The sequence below is a fragment of the Perissodus microlepis genome, chromosome 18 (genome assembly GCF_051167445.1).
Source record: "Perissodus microlepis isolate ML-2025 ecotype Zambia chromosome 18, ASM5116744v1, whole genome shotgun sequence".
In the NCBI taxonomy this organism is placed as follows: domain Eukaryota; kingdom Metazoa; phylum Chordata; class Actinopteri; order Cichliformes; family Cichlidae; genus Perissodus; species Perissodus microlepis.
In genome coordinates this window covers 34,685,056-34,712,487 of record NC_140478.1, presented here as the reverse complement: position 1 = coordinate 34,712,487, position 27,432 = coordinate 34,685,056, and the positions used below count along the sequence as shown (strand labels likewise).

Below are 27,432 nucleotides of genomic sequence, written 5' to 3'. Positions count from 1 at the left end.
ATACACATGGAGAGATGCAGGGAGACCGAGGGGAAACCACACAGACGAACCAGCAACTATTAAGACAGAAGACACAACTTAAATACACTCAGAGAACACAGGGAATTCACACAGGTGGGGAACACAGCTGGGAGTGATTAACGTGACGAGACTAGGGAGGCAAACTGAAAACACTCACATAAGACGCAGACCTTCACAATAAAACAGGAACTACGCATAAAAGGACACAAACTAAGAAATGCGGACAAAATACAACACACGGCAGAAAACAGAGTAAACACTAAACAGAGGAAGAACAGAAAACACCAAACGCTGGGTCAAAAGGACCCAGGATCATGACATCAGCAGTGTCTGTATCCTCCATATAGACCATGCCATGGTCCACCTAGGGTGAGCAGGTGTCTGACTTTATGTGGGACTACTCAGCGCTCAGTCCTTGTTTCCCTGTGCCACACACACATTGAGCCAATGTCCAGTTTTTTTATTGACTCTAGTTTCTGTCGATCGGTAGGCCCACAAAAAAACCCTGTACAGGAAGTAGATTTCATCTCTCTGATAAAAGGAGTTCTAATCCCTGATCCTATGAGTCTGACCCAGTAGATAATATTTATATGATCATATTTATGCCTTTGTTGTTTCACAAAGGGTTAAAAACATTCACAGGTTGGACTGTGGTTCTCCTTTTAGCGTCTCTGCTGGAATTTGAACTGTGAACCTCTTAGATCCAAACTTCTGAACTGCTCATCTCACAGAGGACAAAAGGGAAGAACCCCGAATCTCTTCTTCACCTCACTTTTATACCTGCTCACCCTTTCTCCCCCCTTCCCTCACTGGACGTCACATCTTCACACTTGGGCCAATCAGGTTGTTGACATTTGATCATCTGATGTCCACCCACACCTCATCTCTCTCTCTCTCTCTCTGATTTACAAGATTTAACACAAAGTTTAAACTTTAAAATCACTTCATTACATTTTCTTTGTTATTCTTAACACAGAAAATTCACATTCAAAAACTTAACACAGAATAAAACAGAGTAGCCCAGTAGTGGGACATGGTTCCAGCAACTCTGATGGTGACGGCCCGTTTGAAGCTGAAGCTCCGGCACATGTGTCAAAAAATCAACACACTGCTTCAGAAACGCTGTGCTGAGGCTTGGTTTGTCTGAACAGAGTCACGTGATCAATGACGTCTGAAGCTTCATTCAGCACGTCACTGCTTCAGTACCTGATTCAATGATTTATAAGGAATTGAATCATTGGTGGGATTTGTGCTGTGTTTTGGTGATTTTGTGAGAGCGAATCAGTGTGTGACATAATTATAGACATGGAGCCAGGAAGAGAGGACGCTCTGCCTGTTCCTGAATAAAAACCAGTTCATCAGCAATTCTGCTCCCAGGTCTAAAATGTACATAAGAAATATGATATACACATAATTATAATGATATAACTTATAGTATATTATATATAAACGTACCAGTCTGCTGGTTAATTACATAATCAGGTGGAGGCAGTGACCTCACAACCTCCTATAAGCTTTAAGTTAAGGTTACTTTATTTATACCCACAGGTAAATTTGCTTTACAGAACAATGATAGCATTTGGCCTCCCTTCACAAACACACACACCTAATGAAACCTGACAAAACACATATTTAGTAATTAAACAAAATGAATCAAATCAAAAACAATTCTTATTGAGTTCAGTGACAGCAGCAGGGACAAAGCTGTTTTTATAATGCTTTGTCCTGCATCTTGGAACTAGAAACCTCCGTCCTGAAGAAAGAAGCTAAATCCACCCCGTAGAGGATGGGAACCATTTTTAAGGATTGATTAAGCCATCTGTGGTACCTGTTTAGAGTACAGGGAGTCTAAACAGGCCTGTGACTCATCTATCAGACGACTGGACCATCTCACTAAATAATTCAGTCAATTTTTCTCTGTGACAGAGGTCTGACTGAACCATGCCACCAAACAAAAAGATAAAACAGACTCAATAAAAGAACAAGAAAACAAAGTTAAAATCTTTCGCTTGATGTGGAAATGAGCAAGTTTCCTGAGGCAGTAAAGGCACTGGTGACCCTTTTTACAGACCGATTTGCAATAAAAGTTCAGTTTTTCATTGATTATGGTCCCAAGATATGTATATGATTGCACTTGCTCTATTTTCTGACCTTTAATTAAAGTGACTCTGTGCCCATTTTGTTGTTTCCTAAAATCAATAACCATATCTTTTGTTTTAGATATGTTCAATTGGAGATAAGACTCCTCCCACCACTGAACAAAGTCATCAATGATTGGACCGTGGTGAGTTTCACCCTCTTTCAGTAAGCTGACAATAACAAAGTCATCTGTAAATTTAATGATGGCCCTGTTTTCATATCTGCTCTGACACATGTTTGTAAAGAGAATGAATAATAAGGGCGATAAGAGACACCCTGGAGGAGAAGCTGTGGAGGAGAACACTGGGTCAGACAGAACCCCATTTATTCTCACTCTTTGTGACCTGTCAGTTAAAAGATCTAAAATCCAGCAAACCAGGTTTTTCCTGATTTCAAACTGTTCTAAAAGTCTTTTAATTAAAATATGGGGCTGTATTGTATTAAAAGCAGAAGAAAAATCAATGAAAAGAAGTCTTGCAAAAGTCCCTTTACTCTCTACATGTTTAAGAATCAGATTTAGAGTCAAAAGCGCGTCCTGCACTCCTCTGTTGGGCCTGTACACAAACTGCATTGGATCCAGCTGATATTCAATCTCTTCCATAATCACATTTCTGATGATTTTTTCAAAGACTTTCATGACAACTCAGGTGAGGCAACAGGCCTGAAGTCATTCAGGACGTTTGGACGACTAGATTTAGGGACATGAACGACGACAGCTTCCTTCCAAAGCGAGGGCACATTTTGTATTTGAAAGGATTTATTAAAAATAACCTGAAATTTAGGACTGAGCTCTTTAGCACAAGATTTAATTAGGCGGCACTAATGTTATCAGGGCCCTGGCTCTTGTTCACATTAACTGTATGAAAGGCCTTTTGGACATCGCTGAGTTCAGTGATGAAGTGTTGAGTATCTTTCAGTTTCTGTTTCAGTTCAGAAGAACTAAAACGAGCATAAAGCATATTCAAATCTCTGTCTGACTTAAAACCGTCTACAATGATCTGACTGCTGCTCTGGGGATTTTGAAACCCTGATATGGTTTTCATACAAGTCCAGGAGGACCCAAAATTTTTTGCAGCAAATTTGCTTTCAAGAAGGTTTTTGTAGATCTGTTTTGCTTTCAAGAGCTCGATTTTCAAGTCTTTGGTGACTGCCCGAAAGTCAGTAACAGCCCCCTCTTTAAAAGCCTGTCTCTTTTTCCTTAAACAGGATTTGATGCATTTGGTGACCCATGGCTTATTGTTAGGGTACACTTTAGCACGCTTAAGGGGTATAATCATGTCTTTACAAAAAACTGCATATGAGCTAACATCCACCAAAGCATCAAGGCTGAATAAAAACTTCCCAATCTGTAAATTTAAAACATTCCTGCAAGGTAAGCACAGATTCTTCTGACCACATGATTGATTGATGATAACATAATTTTTTCACCCCCCAAAAATTCATGTTCAAAGCAACATATCAGCCCGATATCACACAGAACTGTCACATGACATCAAACACAAGCTGTCAGCTCTGCAGAGTGGGCAATCATAATGAAGCAGTTCATTATAAGCTGCAGACTCAAGCTGCTCTTCATATATTTGTCCACCAGATGTCACCAAAGAGGACTGTGATGAAAGCTTCGAGTAATGAAGCGTTTTTCATTACAAGCTTGGCCAACTGACTACAATCTACAATAAACTAATATGGCTTTTCAATCCTCTCTTCAATCACTTGGTACCACCAGGAACCTTTAAATGGGCACTCAAGCTGCCTGGAGACTGTTTTGTCGTGCACATCAGAGAAACCACAGGTAAGACAATCTTATCCAAAAGGTCAGTGTAACAGTATTGTTTTCCACCAGCTTAACCAAACTTCCCACACTAACTGAAATTTCTTTTCCCAGGCAAACATTAAACAGCAGCAGCTGGAAAACTGGAAAACCTAAAGCCAAATAATCAATAAAACATAACAACGGCTTCAACCTAGTCTTTAATGATTTGGAAAAATGGTTATGACAGTCCAGGAAAAGGTGATTCAGGAATAGGTCAGTTCATACCGCTCTGTTGGTGCATCTGTTTATGTAGCTGTGTGTGTGCATAGATAAAAGACAGCATGCAGGCTGAGATGCAGGTGAAGGAAAAGGAGGCTGAACAACAGAAGAAGAGGATCAGGGAGCTGGAGCTGACACAGCAGCAGCTGGAAGTTGCCCTTAATATGGAGATCCAGGCTCGGCTGGAGGAGGAGAGGGCCAGACTGGAGCTTGAGCGGTAACAATGGATTTCTAACTCTTATTATGGCCCTTTATTATTTTATTTGTGATGGAGATCTGATATATCCATGAGAAGTATTAACATTTTCAGTTGCTTCTTCCCTTTTTCCCCTCCTTCAGGTTGCTGCAGGCTGAAGATGAAAAGAGGAAACATTTCCAGCTCCTCCAGGAGCAGCAACGTACAATGCAAAACCTCAGCCCCATACAGGAGCTGTCAGATGGCAGTCCCGATGAGGACACCCCCTCAGCCCTCAACTCTGCCTCTCAGGAGCTCCAGGATCTGCAGGCATCTCGCCAAAGAAGCCACCAGCGTCTGGAGGTGAACAAGTTTGTTTTGACTGGCTTTGTGAGCAGCATCTTATTTAGTGCTCTTCTAAAACAACACTGATGAGGATGCCTGCATGATTTTTGTTTCCAGGAGGTTCAGGAGAGGCTGAGGAATGCCAGTCAACATGTACGGCACTGGAACATCCAGCTGAACCGACTGATGACCCCCATTACTCCTGCAGGTGCCGTATTCACTTTGCCTCTTTGCAGCACAGACTTCTGGAACAGAGTGTTAGTATAGTTAATAACAGTGTAGACCATATAATCTGTCAGATAATTGCATTAAAATGCTACAAAAGGCACCTACCCCCAAACATGTCAAGAGATTCATTCAGTGACTTGAATGAAAGAATCTGACTCACCTCAAGTTAATTAAAATGAAAACTAAATCTTATTATGATTTAAACACGGAAATCTTAAAACGAAAAATAACCGCATGCACAGTTGTTACAGGCTGCAAACATGTTTTATACTGCTTTGAAGTCTGGGACAGCATCATAAGAGGCATAACTGATCTCACCGTAGTCCCATGAAGACTCAAGATGAGTGTTTTCACGACTGCCATCTTGGGGTTTTGAAATCAGGCATGATGAATGAAGGGAAGAACTGTCTGTTAAGGTTCTCAGTCGTTCAGGTCATCGTAGTCTAAGGAGCTTGGAAAGAAAAGCATCTGGACTTCTTTAAGTTTCTTGAAGATGTTTCACCTCTCATTCAAGAAGCTTCTTCAGTTCTCTAAAGAAATTCTGAACTGAAGAAGCTTCTCAGATGAGAGGTGAAACATCTTCAAGAAACTTAAAGAAGTCCAGATGCTTTTCTTTCCAAGCTCCTTAGACTGTAGTTAAACTTCACACACTGGACTTGTCAGTCACACGTCCTTCGCCAGTAGGCATTCCCAGAATGATCTTTCCCCTTCTGACGCTTAGAATGACCAAATATGTGCAAAATGGACAATTCAACATGCCACCATGTCAGTCTTTTATTAAATATGACATGAAACAAATGACTGAGCCATTAAATTTGTCACAAAGGTGTTCACCTAATTCCAGGCAAATGGAATAGACTTCTATGGGACCATAAGTCTTTTTGCACTTTGACATTTGTTTTACTTTTCAGATCTGTAACCTATAACTTTTATACTGTATGTGTTTTGATCATAGGAGTCTACGGGGACTTACTTACTTTTAGCACGTTTAGCAGTTGATGTTGGCTTCTTTTTCAGTACTGGAGCTTCCTGCTCATTGAAGACTTTTCTAAAAGGAAATGCTTAATCCAAAATGGCGTTTTAAGGGCTTGGATTAATGTCAATTTCAGCAAATATTCTTTCTTATGTTAAAAGAACATGGATCTCTGTCAGTGATAACTTCTGACTTTATAACTCAAATTTTAAGAGAGAGCTTCACTGCTAAGCTCTCATCTGTGTGGGTGTCACGGTTCGCTTGAGGACTCACACGCAGGACTCAGAGGCACAGTCAGTATTTATTACAGTTCCACCAGGTGTATATACAAACAGTGCAGGGGATAGTGCTATATACAAAGCGGTGACAGGGAAAAGGCTCCGGGGAAATCCAGGTAGGGAAAAGACACTTGCTCCTCTTCTGACTCTCTCTCCAAACACTCACACAAAAAGGGAATCCGCTCGGGGAATGCAGAGTCGGGTCCAGGGGATCTATGTACAGAAGGAAACACACGTTAGAGGTTTTGCACAGGGAAGCAAAAGAGAACTTGCTCAGAGCCGGGCTGCACTGACGCGAGTCACACACAACGATCCAGCGATGAGTAGAAGCCACTCCCTGGCTTAAATGCTGGCTGCACTGATGAGGCCCAGGTGTTTCCTCATCAGAGGGGCGTGGGCCGAGGGCGTGAACCCACCATGAGTTCCGCCCTGGCGAGAGAGCGAGAGAGAGAGCAAGAGAGAGAACACTACTAGTCAGCGGCCTGCTGATCCCCTGGCCGTGACAGTGGGGTTCAAATCCCTTATTCAGATTAAGATTTTATGTGACATTACATTGGCAAAAATTAAATTTACTTGAATAATGTGAGTATTGGAGTAAGTACTTGAGTAATTTTTGAATAACTTTAATTTTGTAATGTGCATATTTTATGAATAATGATGTTTCAATACTTTAATCTACTGAATAAGTAAGAATTAGACTTAATAATCTTTTTACTTTAAAAAGGGAAATTGTGTACAATCTTTTATTCTCCAAAATGCACATAATAAAAATGTTTTGGGGAATGTATATGCTTTTTAAAAACCAATTGCTTCTTACCTGATGCATGCTATAACTTTCAGCAAAACTGAACTAAAATTTGTTAACAAGCTTACCAAATAAGAAATGTTTTGTGAATTTTCTTTGCAGAGCGACTGGAAAGCCGGCTGTTATCAAAGCCCACATGCCCTAAAAAGGAGGGCGCGCTGGCCAGTAATGAGTTCATCACTAAGTTTAAGATAAGAGTTGATCAGAATAGAGGCGATGATGAAAGTCTGGAGCATCAGCTGGAGGCTGCCAACCTGCCTGATGAATCGTTCGAGGCCCAGACAGAAGTCAACGGACAAATATGATCACAGACATTTTAAAAACGCGAGTTGAGAGTTAAGGGGGAAAAATATTGTAATAAGTATATATTTGAATTGCACACTAAGATATAAAGTGATGGCAGCGAGCACAGTGTTGCAGGATTTAATTAAAAACACATCTGACTAAGACCAACTGAAATTTAGAGTTGTGTATAATAAAGTTTATTCATGATTAATAAAACAAATCTGTAATATTTTTCTTTCTCTTTTGTCCATTTGAATCTCGCTACAGCTTAAATAAAAGAAAAGAATGTGTTTTGAATAAATTAAACTCTATTCTCTCTTTTTCTTTCTTTCTTTTTTTCTTGGTGGGTTTTCTTTTGCAATCAAACGCAACATTATACAATTATATAGTATAGTAAGAAATATCCTTTAACTTAATTTAGTATTTGTTTTTTAATTTTTGTTTTTATTGTTTCCCCTTCAGTTTTGTGCTTATAACATGTTCTAATCTGACATATTATGCAGTAAATTATTTTTGCAATAACTTAACAGGCCATTGTGGGAGCCAACATTCACTTATCAAAGACATATTTGTATATTCTGTGGGCTGCTTTATGGTTGTGTCATTTAGAAACATAAGCCACAACAGACTTCCACCGGAGAGTACTTAAAAATGTATTTTTATGTAAAGATATTTTAATTAACTACTATATTAAGAGAGAACCTATTGTTACATGGATTAATTGTACAAACTGTAGAGAAATAAGTTTAAGCGTGCAACTTTTTATTCATTTTTAACTGTATTAATGTTTTTATGTTGATACAGCCGCCTCATATCTGTTTCCTCGGTGTTTTTTAAACCATGTACTCCATCTATGAGTAAGAACATGAATAAATTCCTTTCCAAATTTGTAGTTCTTTTTTCCAACTGTTTTTAGTATATATGTAACATTTCTTTACACACAAATGCAGGTATTCTTTTGCACCAAGACGTTAAAGAAATGCTAAGAAAAAATGAAAATACTACATTGCAACCTGTGTGTGTGTGTATATATATCTGTATCTATATAGATATAGATATATATGTGTATTCGTACCCTTTTTTCATCATCTAGTTTCCTGTGCCAGATCTTCTACTGATCCACTGAGGCAGACATGTAAAAAAACATGAACTAAAGCATATTTCTGTATATAAACAGGACTTTAAATCTTTATCAGCAGCTACTTTAGAGGAAATTCTTCAATAAACTGCAACCAAAGGCTCAACTCAGAGGACAAAATCCAACCTGTTATAAATAGTGTGACAGCAAACTTCTCTTGTGTAAAGTTACAAATAGGAGTAATTATCCACAGGAGCTTTTATACATAATGAAGTTATAATTCGTCCTGTAGAAATTGTACACTTAAGCTATATAGTTCCCGCTGTGATAACTCTTATTAACTTTTATGCTTTTACAACCCACTATGAGCAAACACTCAGCAACAGTGGGAAGGAAAAACTCCCTTCTTGAAGGAAAAAACCTCTGGTAGAACCAGGAAATCTGTCTAAACTAGTTGGGGGTTAGAGCAACAGATGCAAGTCTTCAGATCATTTGCAGTGTGACTGTCTTTGTGCACACTTTAACCTGATTCAGTTTTCTTATTTGTCAAAATGCACCATGGGTAAAAAAAAACAAAACAAAATAGTAATGAAGGAGAATCCTCAGCAAAGATGAATTAAACAAGTTTTATTTTGATCAAATTTTACTTTAAGTAAAACACATCTTTATTTGATGACTTTAATGTCATCAAATAAAGACAGTTTTGATGGAGCTCCTGACCCAGCCCAAGCTCTCTATGAAGACGAGGAAAAACTCCCCAGGGGGCCAGATCGATGGGAAGAAACCTCGGGAAAGCCCATTCAAAGAGAGATCCCCTTTCCTGGGATGGCTGGGGGGGTTACAGGAACTCCAAAAAAGCTACATTTTTATTTATTTATTTTTTAAGATTGACCCATTCTATCTATTCCTGTCCAACAGAAAAAAGAAAGGAAGTTACTACAATGTATCATACTTATATGATAAGGTGTGAATTATGTGTTTGTGTGTGTTATCTTAGCCAGGGGTGAAGCTGGAGCTCCTCCAGTGTTGGGCGCTTCTCCGGGACTATAGCTAAACATGCGTCCAAGAAATTCCGGCATTCTTGAAAGAAAGAAAAGATCAAAAAGATGAAGATGATAGTTCTAGTGATCCAAGGCATCAGTGAATCTGGAAGTGTGAAGTTTTCTTACCTGTGGACAGACGCTTCTTGATGCTCAGTTTCTTTGTGAGGAACCTCGCGGTACTAAAGTATCGTGCATGAAGCGCTTCATACAACACCACTCCCATTTGCCACACCGTGGTGGGTCCACACCTGTAGCAGCTCCTAATGTACCACTCGGGAGGGATGTGAAGAGGAGTGCCTAACAAACAGACACAATTGCAATTTCTTCTAAAACAAAAGACACAAATTGTTACATCTGTGAAAAGCAGGAGCAGAATATGTTACCATAGAAGATGCGATACAGAGATCGCTGTTTAACAAAGCAGCTCAGTCCAAAGTCAATGATGCGAACTCGAGGCACATCTGAGCCGGTCTCAATCAGAATGTTTTGTCCCTTGATGTCCCGATGAAAGATGTGTTTATCCTCAAGTTCCTTTACAGCATCAACTAGTTGCTTCAGAATGACCTGGAAAAGATGAAAAACACAATAATGAGTTAATGCTTTTCTGCCTTGATTGAATGCTGTACAGTCTAAGGTTCTCCCAGTCAACCTACCTTGGCCTTGTCCTCTGGTAAAGTTCTTCCATTTTCTTCTTTGTATTTTTGCAGGTCCACAGCGGGGACAGGTCTCTCCAGCACCAGGATCAGCTCTTTGCCAAGGTCGAACCACTCCAGCAAGGACACAGGTGCTGATATTCCCACTGACCCTTCTGCTTCACCTGCAAGTTTAACCATAATGGCCACTTCCACTGAGAGCTTCTTCCCGCTTTCATCCTGAAATATTACAACAAAGTGGATGATGAGGAACGCCGCATTCAATCCAGTAATGTAAAACTAATTCAAGTGTTGGACGCTTACCGCCACTTTGCAGTAGACTTTATTTTTGGGAATGTGTTTGATGGCAACCTAGAAGACACAGAGCATTGGTGAGCATTTCCTCAGTATGACATAATGAAAGGTGGAAACACAGCAGACGTCTCAGTTTACGATATTATCCATTATCTGCGTTACTGCCTGTCTTACTACCATCATCTGAACACTTACTGGAAAATGATCTTCTATCCGGTAGCCAGCAAACACTGCTCCGCAGCCTCCTTCTCCGAGCTGGTGCTCCTCCACATATCTGGCTTGGAATTCACCTGAACAGACAAAACAACAAATCTTGTTTTATTACAGCTGTGACACAAATTACTCTCCTCTGTAGCCTAAATGTTCCTTTTGCCCTTCCCCTGAATATAAAACCCAAGCTGCTTGCTACTTACGTTTTTGGTCTGCCACTGATTTTTTGTCCTGGTCCACATTCCTTTTTTTTTTCTTGGGTGACTCTCTGTTGTCTCCCGCGGCCTTTCTTTTGCCATTTTTTGCGCACACCTGTTTGTTGTTCAAGTCTGGAGATGTGGAAAACACCAAAAGCACATCAGCTCACTGGATGATAGACACAAACACTAAACACTAATATCTTAAACCTAGCAACCACACTTAATCTACCCCCTTATTCAACTAATTAGCCTACCTTTACCAGAGTCCAACGAGGAGGATGCTTGCTCCTTGTCACCGCTCATATGGTCGAGAAGTTTAGCCTTCTTTGCTTTCTTTGTTGTGCCCTCTTCATCTTGCACAACCTTGCGCTTCACTCCTCTGACCACATCTGAGCTGGTGGAAGGACCAGCCTGCTCAGCGACCCTCCTCCTTTTTATTGGGGTCTTCTTTTCAGGACTGGCCTTTCTTTTAGCAGTCCTGCTCTTACAATCTATAAACGACAACAACACAGTGGTGAAAAAGAGTCCCCGACATCAGGACTGGAAGCAGTTTGGCAAAGAATTTGAAATTGCTTTTGCTTAAATTATCACAAGTTTATTCTTGGGATAAAAAAACTGACCAGTGCGAATTGATACTAGGTTTACTAAGTCTTAGATCTTGATGACACTTGTTGGTCTGTTTTTACTGTTGAGTCCAAGAATAAACTTATTACATTATTTTACCAAAAGACCGGTAACCTTTCTTTGATTAGACATCTTGTATTAAAGCTATTTTCAATCAAACATATGATTCAATTGCTCCAAAAATGATTCACACAGTGTCAACATTTCTAGGATTTGGATTTTACCAGGATTTGATTTTATTATTTTACTTACCTTGATCTCCTGAATCTTTCTTATCGGCTGGAGTGGTAATTTTTCTTGTTTCCTTTTTCATTGTAATTTCGGAGAACTTTTAAACTCGAAAATGTAAACCGTAATGAGTTAATATTGAGTTAATATTCCTTCAAATGTGCGCCCTTCAAATGCTTGACTTTTCTAACTGAATTCTGTTAGTGAGCTTTATAAGTAAACTCTGGAAACTACGGCAACACAACATAGAATCTTGCCTTTCAGTGACTTCACTGACTGCCAGTAGTTCAAAGTAGTTTACAGAAAAACACTGGCAGACAAAGCCATAATATTTCATATAATTCAATCATTTCACATCAATTAAACAGTTTCTTTCATTATCTTTCATCGTTTGTATAAAGACCTCATGTATGGATGACAGTATGAAGATTTGTGGTTGACCACACACTAATAAACACAGTGTCAGCTACATTGTCATCTGATTTAAAGTATTTATTATTGTACATTTAACTGTCATGGTACTGAGTCTGTGACCCAGTGTTTTGTGTTTGTTCATTTATATTCATTGATTATTCTTATGTATGTTTTTGGTTCTCTTTATTGTTTTCTTCTTGTGTTATATTCTTAGGCTTTAGGTTTCTGTTACTTTGCCTTGCCCCTGTGTCCCACGTGTCATGTCTAGTCACTCTTGTTTCCATGTTCCCCAATTTCTCCCCAGTCAGTCATGTCTCTGTGTCAACTCTGTGTCTTTGTAAAAGTCTCTTGTTTGCTGTTTTACTTTGATAGTCTTGTGTGCTATGTTAGTGTTTTCATGTCTGTGAAGGTTCTCAGTCATCTAGGTCATCGTAGTCTAAGGAGTTTGGAAAGAAAGCGTCTGGACTTGAAGTTGCTTGAAGATGTTTCACCTTCTTGGAAGAAAAGAACTTAAACTTTGCTTGAACGTCTTCAAGCAACTTAAAGAAGTCCAGACGTTTTCTTTCTAAGCTCCTTAGACTATGTTAGTGTTTTCAGTTTTCCTTCCCCATGGTCTTGTTGTTTGTGATTTCTCGCAGCTGTGCTCTCATCCTGTGTCTTATTCCCTCATTTATCCCTCTGTGTATTTAAGCCCATTGTTTTCCTCTGTTTGCTGTTGGGTTGTCTGTGTATCATCCATGACAATTAAATTAAATAGCAAATGCAACTACAATTTCAATGAGATTCATTCCTGGCATTCTACTGCGGTGGCTGAAAGTAGACACCAAGCATTATCACTGTAACTGATGTAAATATTGGACTTGGAGGGGATTCATCTGATAGACTGATGCAAACATTACTGTGAGGAAAATTTTGAATCTCCCAATTTTCTTTTTTTCTGAAAGAAAGAAAGTTGGTTACTGTATCACATTTGTATGGCAAGATGTGAATTCAGTATGCGTGTGTGTTTGTGTCAGAGAGGAGTTTATCTGAGCCAGGGGTAAAGCAGGAGGTCCTCCAGCATTGGGCACTTCTCCAGGACTTTGTTAAAACTTGTTTTCAAGACGTCTGAAATGAAAGAAGGACAAGAGATATCGAGATGATAATTCCAGTGATCCAAGCGATCACATTGATTTTCTGCAAAGTTTTCTTTTTGAGAGTCATTCGGCTGGGCAGGGGGTATAACACATCTGCAATGCAGCAACATCTGCTCTCTGGGCCTGTGTGAGAGTGTTATCTCAATGGCGGGAATGAGGATGTTGGAATTTGGCATCTCAGGCACCAACTCATCTCTTTCCTTAACCGGGCTCACCAGAGATTGGTTTCAGCCTCTCTCCATGCTTTAAGGAGGTTGAGTTGATAAATCTGACTGGCCCCTCCCCTGTCTGACCATATCTCTTCATAGTCAACACCAATGTTCTCACCGTGTGACCATGAACGGTCCTTACCACTTGGCAAGTAATTTCGAGCTAGAAGAAGGGAGTAAGACAAGCACTTTATGTCCCTGTTAAAATACAATTACATTTTATCAAATATCACTAAGCAGTCCTTACCTTTAAATACAGCCTGGTTTCTTTCTCTTTCTTTCTATATCTCTGAGTGAAGTTAGCTCTCATTCTTTTCTCTTCCTGTGAAATACAGCAAGTGGAGCTTTAGCTAGCAACACACTGTGACACAGTTAGTGTTTGTTGAGGTGATAGAAATGCTGCATTTGAAATTACCTGCCACAACATTTTACTCCCTTTTATGTTCACTCCTTTTTTTTCTGAAGTACTGCAAATTATGGGCACGTGGGGTTATTCTGGTGTTGTGCTAAAAATAAATAAATCAAAACTACGGTACATGGTTTGCTCTTTCATCTCTACTGATTAAAACGCGACTGCCTTTCATGTGTCACTGTTTAGGCTCAAATCTCATTGTTTGAAGGCCTGCAGTGACGTGAAATATTAACTTCCCCCAAATGCGTTAAACCCAAAGTAACGAGTTTGTTTTGAAAATATACGGAGAGGAAACTACAGATATTTGTTTAAAAATGTAGGGAGTAAAAATTAAGTACAGCAAGGAAGTTTTTTTTTACTTTTTTACTTCCTACCTCTGGAGCCAATTAAGCTAAATTTAAGAAGCGCATGTCTGTGTATACTTAAAAGCTCTTATAGTTATTTTCACTTTGTAGACAAATTAAAGCACAGAAAAGAAAAACACGATACATTAGAGCATGACATACTTTGACCTGAGGTGGCGCTGCAGCGTGAAAGAGCCTGAACGTCAACCGGAAGAAGACGAGAATAAACTCCGTATAAACAACATGGCGTCTCCCTGTGAGGTGTCATGCCGAGCAGATGTCAGAGTTGAGTTCAAGCAAAGTTGACTCTTTCGGTGATTACAGTTTGTCCGGGCGGGCTGTGCGTCTTATTTCATCCGCAGACACGTCGTTGGATGAGGAACAGCTCATGTTGGCATCAGTGGCAGTCAGGATGGCAGCATCTTCCAGAGGGAAGGTCAGGTCGCTGGTCTCTCTGAGCAGGACGCTGTCCACCAACAAGCCCGGTTCCACGGCTGGAGATTACCCTCCTCCGGCTGAAGCCCCCGCTTCTCCCCCGAACAGCGAACCTCAGCGGAGACCCAAAAAAGACCCCAGCGGCTGCTCCGTGCTCCTCTTCCCCGGTCAGGGCAGCCAGTTTGTGGGCATGGGCAGAGGACTTTTGAAATACCCCAACGTTAAAGAAATGTTCACCGTAGCCCAGAAGATCCTGGGTTACGACCTGCTGTCTCTGTGTCTGGAGGGCCCCGAGGACGAGCTTTCTTCATACATTCTTATATAGTTCTATACTGTGTATTGTGTATTTTGTTGTACAGTTATTTTATTTTTTTAACTTTAATTTATATATTTTATTTTATTCCTTCCTAGTTAAATTTACCCCTTTTTAATTTTCATATTTATTTCCTATCTTATTCATAGCCTTTTCTTTTTTTCTTTAGGTCACGAGCAGTTGTCTAAGCATTTCACTGCATATTGTACTGTGTGTGACTGTGTACGTGACAAATAAAATTTGAATTTGAATTTGAGCTGCAGAAAACGGTTCACTGTCAGCCGGCGGTGTTTGTCACCTCCCTGGCTGCTGTGGAGAGACTCAACCAAGAAAACCCCAAAGTAAGTGCCAGATAAATGTCTGGAAAAAGGACAATAACTGCAGGTCCTGCCTTCTTAAATGTGGCCATTTTATCTTTTTAATAAAAAAAATAAATACTGCTACAGTAATATTAATTTATATTTAAAATATGCGCACATTATGTATGAAGGTGTGGATGAATGATGCTTGTTGTAAGAAAGCATTTTGAGCGCCCAGTAGAAGAGCATCTTTCAAATGCAAAGTTTCTCATTTCAACTTTAATTACTGCACCTGATTAAGGCGATAGAGTAAATAAGGCTTCCAACAGTGGTTATTTCTTATTATCACATCTTGTTTTTATTGTTTTTATCAGTAGATTGTTGTTTCACTCCCACCAAAAACATCACCGTAAATAATCTTCTGCTTCTGAATGACCATTTAAAAAATAAACAAATTGTTCTGAGTTAATTTCAGTTACGGATGTATCAGTGACATAAATGATATATCGGTCATAATCGGGAGGCTGTTACATTTTTATTTTTATTTTTTTTGACTTGTTTCCTGCTGTACACAGGCCATTGAGATGTGTGTCGCTGCTGCAGGTTTCAGTGTCGGAGAATTTGCTGCTCTTGTCTTTTCTGGGGCGATGAACTTTGCAGAAGGTAGAAAGATTTCTTTTTTGGGTTTTTTTGTGCATTTGTAAAAGGTGTTTTAATCACAACTTTGGTTAATATTCTGTATTTACTCCTTATGCTGCATAAGGAGTAAATGCAGCTCAACTCCCAGTCCTACTGGGACTGGGAGTTGAGCTTGACTCCCAGTCCTACTGCCAGTTTCTGGAAGACACCTTCTTCAAGCAGTGGTACAGGAAGAAGTCTGCATCCTTCAAGAAAAACATGATTTTCATGCAGGACAATGCTCCATCACACACGTCCAAGTACTCCACAGCGTGGCTGGCAAGAAAGGGTATAAAAGAAGAAAAACTAATGACATGGCCTCCTTGTTCACCTGATCTGAACCCCATTGAGAACCTGTGGTCCATCATCAAATGTGAGATTTACAAGGAGGGAAAACAGTACACCTCTCTGAACAGTGTCTGGGAGGCTGTGGTTGCTGCTGCACGCAATGTTGATGGTGAACAGATCAAAACACTGACAGAATCCATGGATGGCAGGCTTTTGAGTGTCCTTGCAAAGAAAGGTGGCTATATTGGTCGCTGATTTGTTTTTGTTTTTGAATGTCAGAAATGTATATTTGTGAATGTGGAGATGTTATATTGGTTTCACTGGTAAAAATAAATCATTGAAATGGGTATATATTTGTTTTTTGTTAAGTTGCCTAATAATTATGCACAGTAATAGTCACCTGCACACACAGATATCCCCCTAAAATAGCTAAAACTAAAAACAAACTAAAAACTACTTCCAAAAACATTCAGCTTTGATATTAATGAGTTTTTTGGGTTCATTGAGAACATGGTTGTTGTTCAATAATAAAATTATTCCTCAAAAATACAACTTGCCTAATAATTCTGCACTCCCTGTATACTGACTAACCAGCAGCAACACTCTGACTCAGTGTTTCCATCTGTGTTTATTTCCATCTTTACAGTCAGGCATAAACATCTCACAGCAGCTGGAAAAACCAGTGAGCACACTTTAGAGGAAAAAAGTGAAAGTTTATGTTCAACTGTAAAATATTCTCTGTAATGTAAATTGTTCTGCTCTCTGACAAACCATCAGAGGTGCAGCACGTGTATCATTTGGTGTTTGAAGAAGAAACAAAAGCAAAGAGTTAAAGGAAGACACATTTGAAGAAGAAGGAAAATGAAAACAAGACGTCACTGAGCGACAACCTGACAGAACGAGAGCCAACAGTTTACTATCAGAACTGAGGCTGATCATTAACAGGGAGCAGCAGGTAACAAGGTCATCAGCAGTGGAGGAAAGTATGGAAGTAATACTCAGCTTCATATTTGAAGATACTCGAGTATCTTAGCTGCAGGTCTGGAACAATGGTTTTATTTCCTTTCCCATTAAACATCTCACACAGCCCCTCATCTGTGACCCTTAGCAAACCCACTGGATATCTACCTGTACATAAAGGAGATCAGATCAGTTCCATCTAGACCAGCTGTAACAGGAAAATGCTGCTTACACTTTGATGCATCACTTTCAGTTTGTCATATAAGACAATATATCAGATTGAGGCATTATTTTCCTGCAGTGAGTAAATCTACTTTGTACTTTACTCTTTTCTTTTAGGTAAAGGGTCTAAACAGTACTTGTACACTGTGGAAATCCCATAAGAACGTCTCCTGAACTCTGAAAAATAACAAAACAAAGACTAAAAGGAGGTCATGGGTGCTGATGATGATGATGATGATGAGGAGGACGAGCATGCATTTAAAAAGGTGACTGATGTCCTAGAATACAACAGAACAGTGTCTCTACAAACTTATGAAAACATGACAGTCTTGCATTAGTTTGTATTCTTATAATTTCAAAAAACGAGGGAAAAATCTCCTTGAAATCCACAATTCCTTTTTGTTATTTCTTAGTGTGTGACGTATTTTATTGGCTTTATGATTGGTGCAAACAGTTTCCTGATTCATAATGGAAATAGATTTTAGACACAGGAGGAACACGCAGTGATCAGCAGGAGCAGCTTGGAGTCCAGTCTTCTTCACACTGAGGAGGGACATATATGCAGGAAGAGTTGTCATAACTGTTACAACCACCAGATGGCGAAAGAGTCCCACTGCAACTTTAAGCCATGAAGGATGTGTCTTGATGTTTGCTTGTGATAAATCTGCTTTATGTGAGTCTTTTTCAGAGAGTAACAGTAATATGTCTGATTATATGTCTTTAATCAGTAAAGTCTCGCTTTGCTAGAAATCAATAAATAAATAATAAAATTGTAAACATGCAGCTGTATGTTAGAAGTCAAAGGGTCCTTAAGTCTTCTGTAAATTGACGGGGATCAAATGAAGGACACAAGTATCTGTTCTTACTCTAATAAATGCTGCTTTAATATCCAACAGACTATTTTCCTTCCTCATCAGCAGTAAACAGCTCGACTGCGTCTGTGCATTTGTGTCCTCCATACTTGTTTACACAGACATCTCAGGCTTGATGCCACGATGCAGTGTAGAAACCTGACAATCCTCTGACTCATGTTCAAATGTTCAAGGACATTTCTCAGGATCATGTATGACCCCTTTTTGACATTTGGACTTTCATTAATAATATTTGTGTTTCTGAGTCATTTTTGTGGAGACTTCTGTCCAACGTAGTGTCCAAATGAAGCCTGAAGCTTTTCTTCACCCTCTTGTCAGATGGTCAGCAACAAAACTCTGTTCCAACCAATGTCTGATAAGAGATGAGACACAGCAGCTGAGCAAATGATCATTTCATGCTGAAGACATCCTCAGACAGAATTAAATACATACATAAACACAGCCTGGTGCCAATAACACAGCTAATGACACTGCTGTATCACTGGCTTTACTGATTAAAGACCATATCTGAAGGAAATCTTTGAACACAACAGAAAGTGACCTTTTAAACCTGCGACACTGATGCTGCATTCAAGGACCATTAAAAACATCTGAAAGGACTTAAGAACATCAAGAAAATGTGACTTGTTTCTCTGTAATGAAGCTGTTTTAGTGAAGAAAGTTGAAAGGTCACAGAGCGACTGCTGAATCTTCTGCTCTAAACATGAACTCTGAACTTTGTGATGCTTCAGGAGGAAAACTGCTTCAGTTATTCTCTCAGATTAGTTTCATATTTTCTGCATCAGATTTGAGTGAGATCCTGGAATGAAGACAGAAGAAAAGACTTTGTTCAAAGTTTGATTTATAGTCAAACCTTCCAGTTTATTCACACAATAAAACATCAACACAATATATGAATTCATTCATTAAAATCACAGTTTTTCCTCATTTGTTTGATGATTTTGACAAAAACAAACACAAACACACACACATGGTCTGCCATACTCATAAAGAGAAATGTCGACATTTTTCAATACAAATATTCCAGAAACATTTAGAGGATAGAGAAGTTTACATTTTCATGTGGAGAAATATTTTAGTAAATCAAAATGATGATGAGCAGTGATAGCCTCCATAAACAGTCACAGGAAAGATCTCCTTTAAAAACTCAGAAACATCAAGAGAACAACTAGAAGATGTGGAGGTACCACCCATAATGTTTGACTGACAGCTGATCTCTGTGCAGAAATGATGGAGAGAAAATAAAATGAAACTAAAATACAGATTTAAACACACAATATGAAAGACTTCAGTCTATTTCACTTTAATCAACTCAGCAGTGGCTCCATAATCATAAAGCCAAAGTCCAGCATAGAGCGGCTGAGTGAATGTGGTCTGGACTCTGTGGAGGAGAGTCATGGTTTCAGAGACGCTGTAGAAGGACAAAATACCTGCTCTGTGATCCAGGTACACTCCTACTCTGGAGGAACGAGGACCTGAGACACGAGTTTGGATGTTGTTGTACCGAAATGTATAACTGTTGTTGATACAATCTAATGACCAAGATTTGTCATTAAGTCCAAACCAGCATTCATTACCCCCTCCTTTTCTGCTGATATTCTTGTATGCGACTGCTACATAAACTCCTCCCCCTCTCCACTCCACCTCCCAGTAACAACGTCCAGTCAGACTCTCTCTACTCAGGACCTGAAACCTGTCAGTGAATCTGTCTGGATGATCAGAATAAGACTTTCCAAGAAAATTGAATGTTGCTTTTCTGTTCCCCTCTGATAATAACAGCAGTTTGTGTGCTGTGTTTGGATCCAGTGTGATTTCACATGAATATTTTAAGAATCCAGCTCTGGTCTTTGGCTCTGGTGGATCTGACAGTAAAACATCCACTTCAGTGACTGTCAGTGAGATGTTTGTCCATTCCTCTCTCAGAATGTCCTGTAGTTTATCTCTGACCTCTGACACAGCTGCTGTCACATCCTCAAAGTAGCTCAGAGGACGGATATTGATGCTGGATGAGTCTGTAGACTCACTGAGTGCTGACAGTGAGGGGTAGTTGTGTAGAAACTGGATGTGATCCTCTGTGTGTGAGAGCTGCTTCAGCTCAGCATCTTTCCTCTTCAGCTCAGTGATCTCCTGCTCCAGCTTCTCCTGAAGCTCTTTGACTCGACTGACTTCAGTTTCCTGCTGGGATCTGATCTGCTGCTTCACATCAGAGCTTCTTTTCTGGATGAGATGGATCAGCTCAGTGAAGATCTTCTCACTGTGCTCCACTGTTTGATCAGCAGACTGATTGATGGCCTCCACCTCCTGTTGAAGCAGCTTCACATCTTTCTCTCTGTCCTGGATTCTCTGCTGGATGTTTTGTCGACTCACCTCCAGCTCTCTCTGCCTCTCAGTCCTTTCTGCTGCAGCTGAGACTGTGTCGTGGCCTTTATGTTCATCCACAGGGCAGAGATAACAGATACTCTGCTGATCAGTACGGCAGAACATCTTCATCACCTCATCATGACGAGAGCAGATGTTCTCCTGGAGCTTCTTGGAGGGCTCCACCAGCTTGTGTCTCTTTAATTGAAACACATCATAATGAGGCTGAAGGTGTTTCTCACAGTAAGAGACCAAACACACCAGACAGGATTTCACAGCTTTTAGCTTCATGCCAGTGCAGAAATCACAGGCCACATCTTCAGGTCCAGCATAGCAGTGATCAGCAGGAGCAGCTTGGAGTCCAGTCTTCTTCAGCTCCTCCACTAAATCTGCTAACATGGTGTTTTTCTCCAGGACAGGCCTCGCTGTGAAAGTCCTCCGGCACTGAGGGCAGCTGTAGAGTTTCTTCTTTTCCTCTTCATCCCAGAAGCTTTTAATACAGTTCATGCAGTAGCTGTGTCCACAGGGAATAGTCACCGGATCCTTCAGTAGATCCAAACAGACTGAACAGCAGAATTTTGTTTGATCCATTTGATTCATGTGCTGTGCCGTTTCACCGTCTCTCAGTGGCTGTCAGACAGTTTCACTTCCTCTGAACAGAAACAACCTCTGTGCTCTGAAGGGAAACAGATCTCTGCTCTTGTTCACCTCCTACAGGAAATGAGGCTCACCAGCAACTGCATTTACACCATGTTGTTTAGACCCATCCTGATACAGACACATCTGTGAAGGGAGGCACTAAAGAAATATTCTTACAGAGCGACCAAGAGCCAATCACATGATGCAGGGTGTGTTATGTTTGGTTACAGCATGCAGTAACAAATCTGACACAGTTAAACTGGTGTAACTGGTTTAAACTGTTAAAATTAGTTTCAACTGGGACAGCCCAGTTTAACTTTTCTTGAGTTATGACAGTCAACACTCAGCGAGTTCATTTTATATTTGAAAAAGTTCAGCAAAGTTTAGGATGCTGTGATGAATAAAAATAAATCAAACTTTATATTTTGACATTTTCTAATCTTAGTTCATTCTCACACTTACAGAATGATGCATGGGAACAACTGACTCCACTAAATCAAACCTATGTTCAAATGAGATTATGATCATTAAATAGTAACAAATATTTACATTTAGCAACAATCAGCTGTCAAACTGTACAAGAAGTTCACAGTAATGTAAAAGAAGTTATATCACTTTATTTTTAAATGTACGCACTCAGGGTCAGGACTGAAGACACTGATCGAGAAAATACTCTAAATATAAATATTCACCTAAACATTCAAAATTATTCAATTGCATGAAAAGAAATATGAACTCTCTACAATACTGGCTTCTGATTGGTTGAAAAAGCAGGTGCTGAACTTCAGAAGAGCTAAACCTGCAAAACTGTGTAAAACCAGAGTGGATGCTGCCCTCTGACCTTTCAGAAGTACGATCTTTTTATGAAGACAGAGGCAGAGTTATTATTCATCACTTTAAAGATGATATTCGTTATCTGTTCTTCACTCGTTGTCTAGTAAAGTCCAGAGCAGGGGTCCCCAAACTTTTTCCTTCTCTGATGGGGGGCCAGGGTCAGTTTGTAACAGAAAAAGTGTGACGATCGCAGGTTTGCCGAAATGTAAACATTTATTGTTTTCCAGAAAGCCACACATAACCAAATATTAATAACCCTTTCCGAGATCAAATAACCCTCTCTGGGTTCTTAACAGAAAAAATTAACTTAGGAAATACTTAATAACACTATTTATGACATCAATAAATAATCAAATAACCCTCTCTGGGTTCTTCACAGAAAGAAAGTTTCTGTTGTGCCGTGCACAATCTTACGCTTCAGTTGTCAGAGCAGAATCTCTTAAATGACTCATATGAGCAGTCTCTCAAAGTTCTTGTGTTCTTTCCTTATAATCCAGTTTTGTAGGTTCCAGTAGGGTAGCCTAGTAGACACCACTGTTTGCTCTCTCTCACCAACTTCCCTCTGAAAACCACAAAGCAAGCAGGCTGAGAAACCGAACTAAGTGATACAGCACCTACACAGCACAAAACATTTTCACAAGCTTTTTTCAATGGTTGTGGAGATGGATTTTATCCCAGTAGATTTTATTATGATTCTATTTGTTTATACTCAGAATAACTCATTCAAGTCACAAAAGTGAGCTTACCTATGTACTGTATGTTCATCAGTGTGAACTGTGGGCCTGCATCTGGCCGGTGAGAAGTTGAGTGTCCGGTTCCATTCTAGTCACAGCCAGTCTCAAACACTGATGCAGATGTTCATCTGTCAATCTTGATCTCATCGGAGTTTTCATGAGTTTCATGCGTGAAAAGGTTTGCTCGCAGATATACGTGCTGCCAAAAAGTGTGGACATCTTCATTGCGTGTTTTTTATGTTAGGGTACGTGTCATTTGGGAGGGCGGCATAGAAGTCAAGGAGACTGTTGGGCTTGAATGCGTCTTTCAGAACATCAGAGTTCTGTAACTCGGCCAGCTCAAACTGATAAAAAGTAGGGCTGGGTATCGTCACTGATTTCTAGAATCGATTCAATTCCGATTCACAAGGTCCCGAATCGATTCGATCCCCGAATCGATTCTATTCGATTCGATTCAATTCGATTTGAATCTGGGAAATTTTGACAGTCAGAAATATTATAATTCAGATCAGTACATTTACATATTTTTGTATCTATAGGAAGGAAGCTGACACTTTCCAGACTTTATCAAAGGTGTGAGCATCACAGCAGATGCCTTTGTGTCAAAGTAGCTGAAGATAAAACACAGAAAAACATGAAGGCGGTTTTCCTGGCCTGGGATTTTATAAAAATATTCTGCAGTACATCAAAAACGAAAGAAAACCATTAATCAACATATGAACATTACCTCTGAAGTTACAGAGGTTTTATTAGAGACACGCTAAGCGTTTTGCATTTTGCATAATTTTAAGTTTAAGTTTGTTCAGTATTGAACGGCAGAAATTAGGTTTTCTTTTCGGAAGTATGTAAAACGAAAAAAAAAAAAAACAGCGTCCGACAGCGCTGTAAACAACGGTAGATTCGTGCCTAACAAGCAAGCGAATAATGAAGAAAACAGATTTTTAGGGGAAACTTTTCTTGAAGTACAGAGACAGAGAGAGAGAGAGAGAGAGCTGTGTATGAGGTGTGATTTTATTGTGGTGGAAGCAAAACAGCAAAAGTCAGAGTGAATTCATGACGATGTTTATGTGAAGCGTAGTTTGGATCTTCTTTTGCTGCTGGTTCGGTCAATATTGTTTGGAGAGAGATAAAACTAACAGCTTCAGAATCAGTGCAAAAAGGGCGTAAACACAAAGCGCGGACCCGCCGAAACATCAGAATCAGCGAGCTGTCGGCTTTCAGCCCCGACCGTGTCCGTGCAGTCGGTGAGAAAGGCGACATCTCACTGATTCTGATCCGACGGCGGGTCCGAGTTTTGTGTTTACGTCTTTGTGCAGAATCCGTGTTCCTGCTCTCATTTACTGTCTTAGCTGTTTGGTGGTTGTTGAAATTTTGTGAGGTTTCACCTGAGATTCTGGAATTTCGGGCAAAATAAATTTATATTGAAAAACGAATTCAGGATTTTAATGAATCGATTTCCACGTCAGAATCGATTTTAATCGATAAATCGATTATAAAAATCCACCCCTAATAAAAAGGCTGGGCTTCATCGATGTCGGCAACAAAGGGGTTTTGGAAAAGACGGGTTTCTTTTGCATGAACATGTAGTTGACGGAAGCGCACACTGACCTCCGCCTTCAGCATTTCCAGTGCTTCCACACACTTTTCAGCTGGGAACAGGACCGCTGGGTTCTCTGCAGAAAGGTTTTGGGTAGCAGGGGGATGGGTGAAGTTGTGCTTTTTCACTTGTTCCAAAAGCAGCGCTAGTTTCAACTCAAATGCTTTTATGTGGGAATACATGTCGCAAATGAGTTTCCCCTGGCCTTGTAGCTGCAAGTCAAGGCCGTTCAGCATTTCCGTCACGTCTGTTAGAAATGCGAGGTGCCACTTCCATTCTGGGTCGATCAGCTCTGGGACCGTTTTGCCTTTTGAATGAAGAAATGCGTTAATTTCGGGTAGCAGTTCGTAAAAACGCCTCAAAACTCTGCCGCGGCTCAACCATCGGACCTCTGTGTAGTGCAGCACATCTCCGTACGCAGATTCCAGTTCAGACAGGAATTGTTGGAACTGCCTGTGTTTAAGTCCATTTGCTCTGATGAAGTTTATGCATGATACCACAGCCTTCATGACAGAATCCCACTTCCACACTTTGCAGCAAAGCGCTTGCTGGTGAATTATGCAGTGGACTTGTAGAGGGGCGGTGAGACCCCGTTCTTCCATCTCGCGGTTCATGCGTCCTATTAGGCCCCGAGATGCGCCCACCATACAAGGAGCCCCGTCAGTCGTGATGCTAGCAAGCTTTGCCCAGTCCAGATCCAACTCTTCCATTGTTTGACATACTTTGTCGAAAATATCCTCCCCCGTCGTAGTGCCTTTCAGACTTTGGAGGGCTGCCAGCTCCTCACACATCTCAAAGTTTGCGCTAACTCCACGAACAAAAATAAGAAGCTGCGCTGTGTCCTGCACGTCCGTGCTCTCATCCAGTGCTAATGAAAAAAAGTCAAATTCTTTCGTCTTTTGCTGCAGCTGGGCATATACATTACCCCCTATTTCTTCCACGCCTCTGGTGATTGTGCTCGCCGATAGACTCACAGCATTATAGACATCTTTCTTATCGGGACACACCTCCTCCACAACAACATTCAAACATTTCTTGACAAACTCTCCCTCAGTGAAAGGTTTACCGTAGCTTGCTATCAGTTGAGCAACACGAAAGCTGGCCCGAACTGATGACTGGTTCAGCTGAGTTTGGCGTACAAATGCAGTCTGCTGAGCTAACAGTCCACTTTTTAACTTTGAGATTTTGTCTGTTCGCATTTGGCCTTGCAAGCTATCATACTTGTCTTTGTGACGGCATTCATAATGTCGGCGCAGATTGTATTCTTTGAATACCGCCACGTGTTGGATGAGACAAACAGCCTTTTCTTTGCATTGAAGAAAAAAATAATCGTGTGTCCACTGCAGGTTAAATACCCTGCATTCTGAAGCAATTTTTCTCTTACCTAACATTATTGCGTTCTGGGGGGGTCACGTTCACGTTCTGGGCAAAGTGAGGTCGTAGTAGCAAAAAAATTTTTTTAGCGCGGTTCACAATTCAAATCAAATGAGCTTTATTAACATGAGGAAACATTTCCAGAGATTCAGTCGGGCAGGCCCACTACACCCCAGTGTGCTATGGGTGCATTAGTGTCGATCACGTGGCCAGACTGAAAAAATAATAATGCATCTCTAATATTGTTCAGGGGGCTGGGTCAAATGTGGAGGCCGTAGTTTGGGGACCACTGGTCCAGAGAATGAGACACATAATTTCAAAACATACAGCTGCATGTTAGAGATCACAGAGTTCTTCAGTCTTATGAGAACTCATGGAGACTAAATGTCAGACACATCAACAGTAAATGTCGTTCCTCCCCCCGTGAGTTTGTGTCCTCCACACTTGTTTACACAAACATCTGAGGTTTGAACAGTGTGCAAAACCACATGTTACAAAGCTGCTGAGCTACTGAATACTGGAATATTTCATTCAATATCACCATCTGACCAAAGGAAAAACACAGAGAGGATTAGAGCGCCAAACTTTGTTTCAAACTGTTTCAGATTTTAGAGGCAAAAAGCAGAATTTCTACCTGGACAAAGAAATCAAAGCAGGAGAAAAACAAGCTTTTTACATTTATTCAAAGGCATTATGTGAATGTACTCTGAGCCACAGCCTCCTAAAGTAAAGACATTTTATCAGCAGTGTCTGTATCCTCCATATAGACCATGCCATGGTCCACCTAGGGTGAGCAGGTGTCTGACTTTATGTGGGACTACACAGCGCTCAGTCCTTGTTTCCCTGTGCCACACACACATTGAGCCAATGTCCATTTTTTTTATTGACTCTAGTTTCTGTCGATCGGTAGGCCCACAAAAAAACCCTGTACAGGAAGTAGATTTCATCTCTCTGATAAAAGGAGTTCTAATCCCTGATCCCATGAGTCTGACCCAGTAGATAATATTTATATGATCATATTTATGCCTTTGTTGTTTCACAAAGGGTTAAAAACATTCACAGGTTGGACTGTGGTTCTCCTTTTAGCGTCTCTGCTGGAATTTGAACTGTGAACCTCTTAGATCCAAACTTCTGAACTGCTCATCTCACAGAGGACAAAAGGGAAGAACCCCGAATCTCTTCTTCACCTCACTTTTATACCTGCTCACCCTTTCTCCCCCCTTCCCTCAGTGGACGTCACATCTTCACACCAATCAGGTTGTTGACATTTGATCATCTGAAATCCACCCACACCTCAACTCTCTCTCTGTCTGATTTACAAGATTTAACACAAACTTTAAACTTTAAAATCACTTCATTACATTTTCTTTGTTATTCTTAACACAGAAAATTCACATTCAGAAACTTAACACAGAATAAAACAGAGTAGCCAGTAGTGGGACATGGTTCCAGCAACTCTGATGGTGACGGCCCGTTTGAAGCTGAAGCTCCGGCACATGTGTCAAAAAATCAACACACTGCTTCAGAAACGCTGTGCTGAGGCTTGGTTTGACTGAACAGAGTCACGTGATCAATGACGTCTGAAGCTTCATTCAGCACGTCACTGCTTCAGTACCTGATTCAATGATTTATAAGGAATTGAATCATTGGTGGGATTTGTGCTGTGTTTTGGTGATTTTGTGGGAGCGAATCAGTGTGTGACA

At 40.3% G+C, this 27,432-nt stretch overlaps 4 protein-coding genes and 1 long non-coding RNA gene across 5 annotated transcripts; 2 read left to right on the top strand and 3 right to left on the bottom strand.

The window, feature by feature from the left end:
* The first annotated feature begins 3,674 nt into the window (after positions 1-3,674).
* Positions 3,675-7,666, top strand: LOC146368766 (differentially expressed in FDCP 6 homolog). Its single transcript, XM_084911680.1, has 5 exons — positions 3,675-3,952; positions 4,046-4,409; positions 4,532-4,730; positions 4,830-4,920; positions 7,099-7,666. Exons 2-5 carry the CDS (start codon positions 4,255-4,257, stop codon positions 7,299-7,301), a joined length of 648 nt encoding a protein of 215 aa, XP_084767806.1. The 5' UTR covers positions 3,675-3,952; positions 4,046-4,254; the 3' UTR covers positions 7,302-7,666.
* Positions 7,667-8,971: 1,305 nt separating this feature from the next.
* LOC146368765 (serine/threonine-protein kinase pim-2-like) lies at positions 8,972-14,379 on the bottom strand. Its single transcript, XM_084911684.1, has 11 exons — positions 14,289-14,379; positions 13,618-13,692; positions 11,636-13,132; positions 11,014-11,250; positions 10,763-10,888; positions 10,545-10,639; positions 10,359-10,406; positions 10,056-10,274; positions 9,786-9,966; positions 9,529-9,699; positions 8,972-9,439 (listed from the first exon to the last, which is right to left on the bottom strand). Exons 3-11 carry the CDS (start codon positions 11,694-11,696, stop codon positions 9,348-9,350), a joined length of 1,230 nt encoding a protein of 409 aa, XP_084767810.1. The 5' UTR covers positions 11,697-13,132; positions 13,618-13,692; positions 14,289-14,379; the 3' UTR covers positions 8,972-9,347.
* A 487-nt stretch (positions 14,380-14,866) lies between these two features.
* LOC146368764 (uncharacterized) lies at positions 14,867-16,486 on the top strand. The gene is made up of 2 exons (XR_014797539.1): positions 14,867-15,215; positions 15,749-16,486. It is a non-coding gene; the product is annotated as an uncharacterized LOC146368764 (long non-coding RNA).
* Positions 16,487-19,075: 2,589 nt separating this feature from the next.
* On the bottom strand, positions 19,076-21,386 carry LOC146368763 (tripartite motif-containing protein 16-like). The gene has a single exon (XM_084911674.1). It carries the CDS (start codon positions 21,149-21,151, stop codon positions 19,487-19,489), a length of 1,665 nt encoding a protein of 554 aa, XP_084767800.1. The 5' UTR covers positions 21,152-21,386; the 3' UTR covers positions 19,076-19,486.
* Positions 21,387-24,264: 2,878 nt separating this feature from the next.
* On the bottom strand, positions 24,265-25,554 carry LOC146368762 (general transcription factor II-I repeat domain-containing protein 2-like). Its single transcript, XM_084913586.1, has one exon. The coding sequence runs from the start codon at positions 25,552-25,554 to the stop codon at positions 24,265-24,267; it is 1,290 nt and encodes a 429-aa protein (XP_084769712.1).
* Positions 25,555-27,432: the final 1,878 nt, after the last annotated feature.

Bases quoted from the DNA above. Each gene is read 5' to 3' on its own strand.
- LOC146368766 (XM_084911680.1), top strand. From the start codon at position 4,255: ATGCAGGCTGAGATGCAGGTGAAGGAAAAGGAGGCTGAACAACAGAAG. The intron at 4,410-4,531 runs GTAACAATGGAT...CCCCTCCTTCAG, and splicing joins GCCAGACTGGAGCTTGAGCG to GTTGCTGCAGGCTGAAGATG. The intron at 4,731-4,829 runs GTGAACAAGTTT...TTTTGTTTCCAG, and splicing joins GAAGCCACCAGCGTCTGGAG to GAGGTTCAGGAGAGGCTGAG.
- LOC146368765 (XM_084911684.1), bottom strand. From the start codon at position 11,696: ATGAAAAAGGAAACAAGAAAAATTACCACTCCAGCCGATAAGAAAGAT. The intron at 10,889-11,013 runs GTAGGCTAATTA...CCACATCTCCAG, and splicing joins CTCGTTGGACTCTGGTAAAG to ACTTGAACAACAAACAGGTG. The intron at 9,440-9,528 runs GTAAGAAAACTT...CTTTCTTTCAAG, and splicing joins CAAGAAGCGTCTGTCCACAG to AATGCCGGAATTTCTTGGAC.
- LOC146368763 (XM_084911674.1), bottom strand. From the start codon at position 21,151: ATGAATCAAATGGATCAAACAAAATTCTGCTGTTCAGTCTGTTTGGAT.
- LOC146368762 (XM_084913586.1), bottom strand. From the start codon at position 25,554: ATGCGAACAGACAAAATCTCAAAGTTAAAAAGTGGACTGTTAGCTCAG.